Source organism: Jaculus jaculus, chromosome 14 (assembly GCF_020740685.1).
Source record: "Jaculus jaculus isolate mJacJac1 chromosome 14, mJacJac1.mat.Y.cur, whole genome shotgun sequence".
NCBI lineage: Eukaryota > Metazoa > Chordata > Mammalia > Rodentia > Dipodidae > Jaculus > Jaculus jaculus.
Genome location: NC_059115.1, coordinates 15963529 through 15974099, shown reverse-complemented (window position 1 = coordinate 15974099; position 10571 = coordinate 15963529). Strand labels below are relative to the sequence as shown.

Sequence of the window (10571 nt, the reverse complement as noted above, 5' to 3'; positions counted from 1 at the left end):
TTTCCAACCAGAAAGAAAGAATGAAAGGACGGTAATGCCAGGTCCTCCAGACACATGTGACACTTTGTGCAACTGGTTTTACATAGGGTACTGGGGAATCCAATCCCGGTCATTAAGATTTGCAAGGCAAGCGCCTTAATCACTGAGTCATCTCTCCAGCCCCAAAATATATTTTTAAGTATTTTCATTTTGAATGAAGTTTACACTAACTTAAGGGGATTGAATACAATATAAAGGGAACAGAACAAAGCAGATTTACCAGGCAAAGTCTTAGGATCTCATAAACCTCTGGAAAGTTTCTTGAATGGAGAGGCAGGCAGTGCTGGGGGCAGGTGTGATTTAACTGGCTTCACCATGAGACCTCACAGTCTCATAACCTCACTCGTCCTCGGGATCTCAGAGCCTCACTTGCCTGTCTCCCGGTCTGTAATATACAAGGGAGCTCCTCTTTTTCCCCTTCCTAGCCATTTTCCTATTTCAGGTAGTGGGCTATTTATCTGCAAATTCTTGCTGTTTCTATAAACTCCAGTTCTAACTCTTCCCTGTCCTAGGACTATCCTCTATCCCAGGGATAAATTTTATTGTGTTTTTTTTCTTCAAAAAATTTTTTTATTAACAACTTCCATGATTATAAAAAAATACCCCATAGTAATGCCCTCCCTCCCCCCTTGTTTTTTTGTCTCAGAACAGAGATTTAAAAATAAAATTCCAAATAAATTTGAAGTAGCTATTTGCAAATTAACATAAAGTAGGTAGCTGAAAACTTAACTGTGTACAATTCAGTATGTTACAAAAGTAGCTTTTGCATGCTTAGAAAGAAAACCATTTTTGTGTAAGAAGCAGTATGTGCATGCTTCGAGACATTGTTTTTAAAATATTTTATTTATTTATTTATTTGAGAGAAAGACACAGGGAGAAATACAAAGACAGAGAGAGAGAGGATGGAGGCTCCAGGGCCTTCAGTCACTACAAACGAACTCCAGACGCATGTGCTACCTTGTGCGTCTGGCTTACGTGGGTCCTGAGGAATTGAACTTAGGTCCTTTGGCTTTGCAGGCAAACGTCTTAACTGCTAAGCCATCTCTCCAGCCAACGACACTTTTTTTAAAGGTGGAAGACCTAAGTTCAATTCCCCAGGACCCACATAAGCCAGATACACAAGGTAGCACATGCGTCTGGAGTTCGTTTGCAATGGCTGAAGGCCCTGGTGTGCCCATTCCCTCCTACCCCACCTCCTTTCCCTCATTCTTTCAAATTAAAAAAAAAAAAAAAGCAGATGGAATAGAAGATCATCATATTAACAGAATAGGCCAGGCTCAGAAAGATAAATATTGCATGTTTTCTTACATGGAATTTAGATTAAAAACAAAGCCAGGTATGGTGGTATACACCTTCAGTCCCAGTACTTGAGAGGCTGAGATAGGATTGTCATGAATTTCAGGCCAGCCTGGGACTACAGCATGAATTCTAGGTCAGTCTGGACTATAGTGAGACCCTTCCTCAAAACAAGCAAACAAATAAAAAAAAACAAAAAAAAACAAGGGAGATGGGGGCAATGGGAAAAGGGAATGACAAGAGAAGATGGTAAACTGGGTGTGGTGGTGCATGCCTTTAATCCCAGCATTTGGGAGACAGAGGTAGGAGGATTGCTGTGAGTTCTAGGCCACCCTGAGACTCCATAGTGAATTCCAGGTCAGCCTGGGCTAGAGTGAGACCCTACCTCGAAAAATCAAAAAAAAAAAAAAAAAGTAACTAACTAACTAACTAGATAAATAAATAAAATGATCATTGAGAAGATACATATGTCAGACACAGTGACTTTAAGTCCAGCGCTCAGAAGCTTGAGGGCAGCTGGGACTGTAATTGCAAGACCTTGACCTCAAACAAGGAGTGGGGAGTTAGAGAGATGGCTCAGCAGTTAAAAGGGCTTGCTCGCAAAGCCTGGTGGCCCAGGTTGATTTCTCAGAATGCATGTAAAGCCAGATGTAGAAAGTAGCACTTGCATCCATAGTTCATTAGCAGTGGCAAGAGGCCATGGTGCACCCATTCCCGCACCCGTTTGCAAATAAAAATTTTTAAGGGGTGTGGACTGTGGACATGGTGATAGAGCACTTGCCTAGAATCCACAGTGAAGGCTGAGGGTGCGTTTCAGAGATAGAGCTCCAGTCTAGAATCCACAGTGGGATCTGGAGTGGGGGTCGTGACTCAGTGGTAAATACATCCTAGAGTCCACTAGTGACGGAATGGGAGCATGATTCAGGGGTAGAGGGTCTGCTAGAATCCATAGTAAGGGGGTCACTTGCTTATCATGAGCAAAGCCCTGGGTTCAATTCTCAGTAGGAGAGAAGGGGGAAGGGAGGGAGAGGATGTATGTGGTTATTCACAGTAAGTCACTCACAGATTTAATATGTAGGACTGGTACGGAGGATCGGGTTCCTGCTTTCATAAAACATTTTTTGTTTTTGTTTTTGAGATAGGGTCTTGCTCTAGCCCAGCCCTACCTGGAAGTCACTATACAGTCTCAGGCTGGCCTTGAACTCATGTCAATCCTCCTACCTCTGCCTCCCAAAAGTTGGGATTAAAGGCCCCACTCTCTTTTTTTTTTTTTTTTTTGAGGTAGTGTTTTGCTCTAGCCCAGGCTGACCTGGAAGTCACTATGTAGTCTCAAACTCGTTGAGATCCTCCTACCTCTACCTATATAGTGCTGGAACAAAAGGCATGCACCACCACACTCAGCTCATAAAACTTTTTGTTTTTTCTTTTGGAAAGATGGCTTAGCGGTTAAGGCACATGCCTGCACAGTCTAAGGACCCAGATTCGATTCTCCAGGTCCCATGTAATACAGATGCACATGGTGACACATGCATCTGGAGTTCGTTTGCAGTGCCTAGAGGCCCTGGTGCACCCCTTCTTCCCCCCTCTAATATATAAATCTTTTATAAAAACTTATTTTTTTAAGAAATTTTTAAAAATATTTTTTATTTATTTATTTGAGAGTGACAGACACAGAGAGAAAGACAGATAGAGGGAGAGAGAGAAACTGGGCGTGCCAGGGCTTCCAGCCTCTGCAAACGAACTCCAGACGCGTGCGCCCCCTTGTGCATCTGGCTAACGTGGGACCTGGGGAACCGAGCCTCGAACCGGGGTCCTTAGGCTTCACAGGCAAGCGCTTATTTTTTTAAGGTAATGCTTCATGAATTTGCACATCATCCTTGCATAAGAGCCATGCTAATCTTCTCTGTATTGTTCCAATCTTAGAGAATTTGCTGCTTTAAAAAAATATTTTGTTTTTATTTATTTGAGAGAGGGAACGAGAGAGAGAAATAAATGAACTCCACATGCATGCACCACCTTGTGCATCTGGCTAACATGTTCCTGGGAAATCAAACTGAGGTCCTTTGGTTTTGCAGGCAAATACCTTAAATGCTAAGCCATCTCTCCAGCCCTGGTGTTTTTTTTTGTTTGTTTGTTTTTTGAGGTAGGGTTTCACTCTAGCTCAGGCTGCCACTTTGTGCATCTGGCTTTATGTAAACACTGGTGAATTAAACTCTGACTGGCAGGCATTACAAGCCCTCAGTCACTGAGCCATCCCCACCTCTAGTAGCAATCCAGAAAGCTAAACACTTCCTATGACAGTGGTCCCAAAATGGTAAAACTGATGATTCAAAGTTCCCTCAGCTTGGGCAGCACTGAGTCTGGGCTTGCCCGTCTGGTCTTGCTCTTGGGCAGCAGGGGTACTCAAAATAACTGCATCCATTCTAACAAAAGTTTGTTCACATGCCTTCAGGAAAAACTATACTTAAATGAATGAAAATGTCATTATGGGGCTAAGAAGATGTCTCAGTGGCAAGCCTGAGAGCTTCAGTTAAATCCCAAGCCACCCACAAAAGCCAGAGGCAATAAGTGACACAAGCATTTGGTGTTCACTTGCAGCAGCAAGAGGCCCTGGTACACATATACACATGCACACAGAAATTTAAAAAAAAAAAATTAAAGAGAAAATGTCGGGCTGGAGAGACGGATCAGTGGCTAACGGCACTTGCTTGCAAAGTCTGATGACATGGGATCGATTTCCCAGTACCCACGTTAAGCCAGATGCACAAAGTGAAGCATGTGTCTGGGGTAGCAAGAAGCCCTGGCATGCCCATTCTATCTCCGTCCCTCTTCTCTTTGCCCTTGTAAATAAATAAAAATCATTAAAAAAGAAAATGTTGGCCGGTGTGGAGGCGCAGGCCTTTCCCTGAGTTCCAGGTCGCCCTGAGGCTACATAGTGAATTCCAGGTCAGCCTGGTCTAGAGTGAAAACCTATCCTAAAACCCGACCCCCCCCAAAAAAAAAAAAAAAGGCAGGGGCAGTGGTGCGTGAAAGAGGGCGCCTGTCTCGCTTGCGTCAACCACAGGGCTGGGAGAGGCTCCCGCCCCAGTCAGCGGGCCACTTTCCTCCTCTCTGGATGGGTAACAGCTTTAGCTGTACCAGTTTAGCGCCGCTCTGGCCCAACCTCGGCACTCGTCTGCTTTTCCCTCCGTTAACAACGCTTCTTCTGATTGGCGCCGACCAGGCCGTGCGTGATGACGTCAGAACGTGGTGAATTTGTTATAAGAACGCGGCCCGGCGGCGGCGTGCCTCTTTCTGCTAGGGGTTGCTTAGGTGAGCGGGCTCTGTAGGTGTCTTAGTTCTCCGGGTTGGGGTTTACGATCGTGGGGCCGTCCGAGTTTTCGCGAGTGGGCTTGGGCAGTAGGGGTGAGAGGAGGGCGGCGGGGCGGGAATCTAGCCTAGTTGTGCGCGGGTGATCAGACGGAAAGCGTTCGTCGCAGGTCTCGCGAGACCGACCGGCGCCCTGCGGTCGGGGCGCGGTGTTGTGGGACTGCGCAGGCGCCCAGGCGTTCTTGACGTGGTCCTTTCGCTCTCCGCGCAGGCACGTGCGGCCCCGCGGAGCCAACATGCCGGTTGCCCGGAGCTGGGTTTGTCGCAAGACTTACGTGACCCCGCGGAGACCGTTCGAGAAATCCCGTCTCGACCAGGAGCTGAAGCTGATCGGTGAGTGGCGGAGGCGGAGCTTCTGCTTGGGGGAGAGTTGGGACGTGGGAGAGGTCGCCCACGTGCTCGCTCTGCCGGGGCCCTGTGGTGTCCCCTCCACCGAGGACTGGGTGAGAGCTCGTATACCGACGCATGCGCCTGTCCTCCCTCCCCACCCATGTGCAGGCGAGTATGGGCTCCGGAACAAACGTGAGGTCTGGAGGGTTAAGTTTACCCTGGCGAAGATCCGGAAGGCTGCCCGCGAGCTGCTGACGCTGGACGAAAAGGACCCGCGGCGTCTTTTCGAAGGTGTGTATCATCCCTCCGTAGAGAGATGGAGGACAAGGTCCCTAGCCCAGGTTTGGCCAGGAACTCGCTGGAGTCCATGCTGGCTTTGAACTTGGCACCAGTCTGTGTATCACCCTCCCGAGTACTGGGGTTACAGAGGACTTTGGAACGCAGACTTACCCAGGTTCACAGTTTGGTGGCACTTCTGTGGGAAGATAGGCTGCAGTAGAGAGAGCTATCTTTTTGGTGTTCTTGGGCAGAAGTGAAAGTTGCCTGGGTGGAAGCAGGCTGTAAGAAAAGCCTGTGCATGAAGACCCTCAGAATGTTCTCTTGGCCAGGAGACCCTGTTCTTAGCTTTGGTGTTGGCACTTCAATACGGCCTGCCTAGGTTCAAATTCAGCCTTTCCCACATTGATGGACTGACAAGAAGGTTCTTGAGTGAAAAGTTTTTCAGATTACAAACAGAAGCACTTTAATACAACTGTGTTGTGCCTTGATGACATTGTTTTCATCCGAGGCCTATTTAATTTTCAAAACATTTTAATTTGTCGGCATTGGTCAAATGGAGACCATGAAAAATACCCGTTAAAATGGGCATGCCAGAGCCTCCAGCTGTATGTATGTATACGCACTCCAGATGTATGGGCCACTTTGTGCATCTGGCTTTATGTAGTTACTGGGGAATTGAACCCAAGTCATTAGGCTTTGCAGGCAAGTTCCTTAACTGCGGAGCCATCTCTGCAGCCCAGTACCTAATATTTATTTGCAAGCAGACAGATAGAAAAGAGACAGAAGGCTGAGCCAGGGCCTTAAGCCATTGCAGATGCATCTGGCTTTACATGGGTACTGGGATGTCATGCTTTGCAAGCAAATGCCATTAGCTGCTGAGCCATCTTTCCAGCCAACATACCTAATACACTTTTGTTTCTAGTGCAGTTGCTGACCCTAACCTCCCCTTAATAGTACAGGTGAGGGTTGGTGAGATGGCTTAGTGGTTAAACGCTTGCCTGTGAAGCCTAAGGACCCCGGTTTGAGGCTCGGTTCCCCAGGTCCCACGTTAGCCAGATGCACAAGGGGGCGCACGCATCTGGAGTTCGTTTGCAGAGGCTGGAAGCCCTGGCACGCCCATTCTCTCTCTCCCTCTGTCTTTCTCTCTCTGTCTGTCGCTCAAATAAATAAATAAAAAAATTTATAAAAAAAAAAGTACAGGTGAAGTAACAGCCAGGCGTGGTGGCACATGCCTTCAATACCAGCACTCAGGGGAGAAGTGAAAGTGGTGTCCAGTCCAGATAGGAAGGTTTTCTTAACCTTTTTGCACTCTGTATATATAGGCATAGTGTACCCTGATCATACATAACTCCCTCTCAAGATGGGTGTGGTGGAGCACACCTTTAATCTCAGCACTTAGGAGGCAGAGGTAGGATCACTAGAGTTCAAGGCCACCTTGAGACTACATAATGAATTGCAGGTTGGCCTGAGCTGACCCTACCTCAAAAAAAAATACAAAGGTGAAGTAACATTTTTGTTTTTCTTTGGATATGTTTTTATGTTTGCATTTGGATGTCAATGGTAAGTATTTAAAATAGTTAATGTCATTTTAGTATTCTGGGAAAGATGTCATGTGTCCCTTCTTGTGTCCTTAGTAGGGTCTTGGGTCTTCAGGGTGCTAGCCTCCTTTCACACTTAAGGGAAGATAATCTAAGGAATATCGAAAAGTATTCCAATGATTGTGGGTTAATGTAATCCAATAGTTAAGGTAATAACACCACATAAGAAGTGAGCATCCTTTTTTGTTGTTTGTTTGAGGCTGTTTGTTTTTCTAATTTTTTTTTTCCTAGGTAGGGTTTCACCCTAGCCCAGGCCCAGGGTGGCCGTCCTCCCTCCTACCGACCCGTGCCTCCCAAGTGCTGGACCAAAGGCACGCTCTGCCTCTCCCAGCTGCTTTTTCTAAAGTTTTGTAATGGGATGCTTCATATCCCTTGTTGGCCTACGACTGAGTATGTAGCCCAGGCTGGCTTGAAGTTTCTGCTTTATCCTGATCTGACTGCTGGTATTAGACGTGCAGCACTGTGCTTGGTTGTGTGTGGTGCTGGAGATTGCACCCAGGGCTTCATGCATGCTGTACAAGCGCTCCATCCTCAGCACCCTGAAAGTAAGCCGAGAGGAAGACTGGGGGAGAGAGGGCACACAAGGGCATCCTGTCACTACAAACAAATTTGACTCATGCCCCACCCTGTGCATCTGGCTTTTCTATTTAAGGGTAGAAATTTTTAGTCTGTGATGATAATGTGCCCAATAGAGGAGCCATGCCTTGGGATGATCAGGTGGTAGACTTTCCTGAGCCTGGGTTGGAAGAAGGGTGACAGCCAGCATCTGTAGGCAGTTGAGAGGTTTTTTTGGGGGGGGTTCTTTTTCGAGGTAGGGTCTCCTCCCTCCTTGACAGGCTGACCTGGAATTCACTATGTTGTCTCAAGGTGGCCTTGAATTCAGTAATTCTCTGCTGGGATTCAAGGTGTGCACCACCATGCCTGGCTGAGAGATTCATTTTAAATGTGTTACACAGGCTTATGTGTACTCCTTGTAACATGTGCAGCATTGTCTGTAACCTAAGGATGGCTTTGAGGGTTACATGACTTGCATGGTGACTGGTATTCTGTCTAAGGCCCACCACTAAGACTGCCAGATGTAAACTCGAGTCTGAGGTCACAACTGCATTGGATCCTTCCTGTTCCCAGGTAATGCTCTGCTTCGGCGACTTGTTCGCATTGGGGTGCTGGATGAGGGCAAGATGAAGCTGGATTACATCCTGGGCCTGAAGATTGAGGATTTCTTGGAGAGGCGGCTGCAGACCCAGGTCTTTAAGCTGGGCCTGGCCAAGTCTATCCACCATGCCCGTGTGCTCATCCGCCAGCGCCATATCAGGTAATGTTGCAACTTGGCCCATCTTCCCAGGACTAAATTAACCTCTGGTGGTTGGTTCTCTTTGCTAAGCCTACGTCCCTATCTCCTGTGCAGTCCTTGGAGCTGACATGTGAGCTCACCTTGAGGGTACACAGTCACACCGTGCATACAGCACATGGGGAAATTGGGGCCAGCCTTGCCTCCCTCTCCATAGCCCAGCGCAAGGGTCACTGCGGCTTCAGCCGTACACCTTGTGAAGGCTTCTGCCAGGCATAGGAGCAGCTGGACAGGTAACAGCTCTTGGTGCCCTCCCCCAGGGGGTGAGGATTGGGCCTGTGCTAGTTGGATAAACTGAGCTGTCTGGCTTTGCTGTAAGGTCCAGTCATCATTGTATTCTCGTGAGTTCACAGTTCCATTTTGGCTGGTACAAGACCAGTTGAGCAAGTAGGAATTCACATGCCTGTTCTGTAAAGTAGATCCTGTTTATTTGGGATGCTATACAAGACTGATTACTGCTTCGCACCAGCATTGTGATCCCTTAGCTTTACTCACTGTCTGGTGTGTGAGATGGTCGCAGGGGCTTAGCCTCAAGCAGGGAAACTGCAGTGGTAACTGAGGTCAGGGCTGGGCAGGGTTGAGGGTTTGGGTTCATAAGGTTTTACATGAATGAGTCAGGTGATGCTTGTGCCCGTGCAAGCAGCCGGAGTCTGTAACATCAGTGCAGCTGTGTTGCCAACCACATCAGCTCAGTGACAGCGAGGACTCCATCCTCTTCACTTGCTCTTCCCCTTCAGGGTCCGCAAGCAGGTGGTGAACATCCCATCCTTCATTGTCCGCCTGGATTCTCAGAAGCACATCGACTTCTCCCTCCGTTCTCCATACGGTGGTGGCCGTCCAGGTCGTGTGAAGAGGAAGAATGCCAAGAAGGGCCAGGGTGGGGCCGGAGCTGGTGATGATGAGGAAGAGGATTAAGCCCATACTCTTTGAGCTTGGGAGGGTTGTCTAGTTTTCCAGTCAGCTAATAAAACTACCAGTACTATGGTGTTGGTTTGTTGGTGTATCCTTGCTCCGAATATGGCCTCTGCAGTGGAAAAAAGCGTATGTGGGGGTAGGTCACACCACCGTGGTGCTTAGCGCTTTAGTTCCTAGGAACTGACTGAACATCTCCCTGGTGGTGGTCCCTGTCCTTAGTTCGCCACAGAAGAAACATACATGTATTGCCTCTGTATTGGGTGGCAAGCTTTCCATTTTGTGTTTGAAGATGAGGAAATGGGTTGGTGACCCTAAGAGACAGTTCAGGAGCCCTTGATGGGGTTGGTTTTTGTACTGGTGGTCAGGTGGGGGGTGGCCTTCCCTTTTCCCTGCTTTGCCTTTCTCAGAATCTGGAGGAGGAAGAAAGTGGTTTGCTTTGAGGAAGAAACTTGGAATTGAGCAAGCATCCCCAGCTGCTTAGCTTGCTGCAGCTTAGTCACTATGGGGAAATAGTCTCCTGCTTCAATGCAGGGAAACACCCTTGAGCTACTGCACCGTCTGCATAGACTTTCCAGTCCTCTGTAGTTTAAAGGAGTCAGATGTACCTCCTGTGCTTCCAAGGACCCTGTGGCCTCTTAAGAGAGTGGGATTTGGGCTTTTGCAGCAGACATTGGCAGCTGTCTTCTGTGGGGAAAGTCCTGAGGGACAGTTTCCTAGCTGGATCCAGGTCACACCCTGCAGTCAAAAAATCCTAAGCAGTTTGGATGGAGCAGGTGCAGAGGCAATGGTGGTCTTCCTGATTGCACTCTAGGGTATATCTGTCAGGGATGTATAGGTAAAACTCCTTGGAGATGTGGCCACGGAGCAAGCGGCGCAGACCCTCACTTGCAGTGTGAGCACACAGCTGTGCCTGGGTGAGGGAGGAAAGAAGCCAGTGGCTGGGCCTCCACCCTTGGCTCCTGCAGGACAGACCTCAGGGAGGAGAGTGGCGTCAGGACTAGCAAACTTCCAGCTGATGCTGAGTGGTGTGGGCCTAGAGAAGGGCTTGCTGGGTTAAACATGTGACAAGTTTATGGGTGTGCCCATCAGGACCACCTGGCCACCTAGCACCTAGCCCTTGGTTGAAAGCAGCATGGGGGTGTTGATGAGCAACACAGATCAAGGAGTTTATTTTCTTTCCAAGAATCTCACATCTCTGCAGGATCAGAAAGAGCTGTAAGACTTGGCCAGGGCCTTGCAGAATGACAATCGGGTTCTCCACCTAAGCCAAGAGCCATTTTTACTCACACCTTGCCCCGACCACCTGCCAAGCCCCATTCTCCCTCTTTCTACCCATCCTCTTGCCTGCCATATATATTTGAAAGCAAGGCAGTTAGAGTGGTCACACCAGGATC

General features: G+C 48.1%; 1 protein-coding gene and 1 non-coding gene across 2 annotated transcripts; one reads left to right on the top strand and one right to left on the bottom strand.

Moving 5' to 3' along the window:
- Positions 1-3175: 3175 nt before the first annotated feature.
- Positions 3176-3279, bottom strand: LOC123454913. The gene has a single exon (XR_006633563.1). It is a non-coding gene; the product is annotated as a U6 spliceosomal RNA (small nuclear RNA).
- Positions 3280-4617: 1338 nt separating this feature from the next.
- Rps9 (ribosomal protein S9) lies at positions 4618-9249 on the top strand. Its single transcript, XM_045134556.1, has 5 exons — positions 4618-4647; positions 4916-5037; positions 5203-5325; positions 8040-8226; positions 9000-9249. The coding sequence occupies exons 2-5, from the start codon at positions 4941-4943 to the stop codon at positions 9175-9177; spliced, it is 585 nt and encodes a 194-aa protein (XP_044990491.1). The 5' UTR covers positions 4618-4647; positions 4916-4940; the 3' UTR covers positions 9178-9249.
- Positions 9250-10571: the final 1322 nt, after the last annotated feature.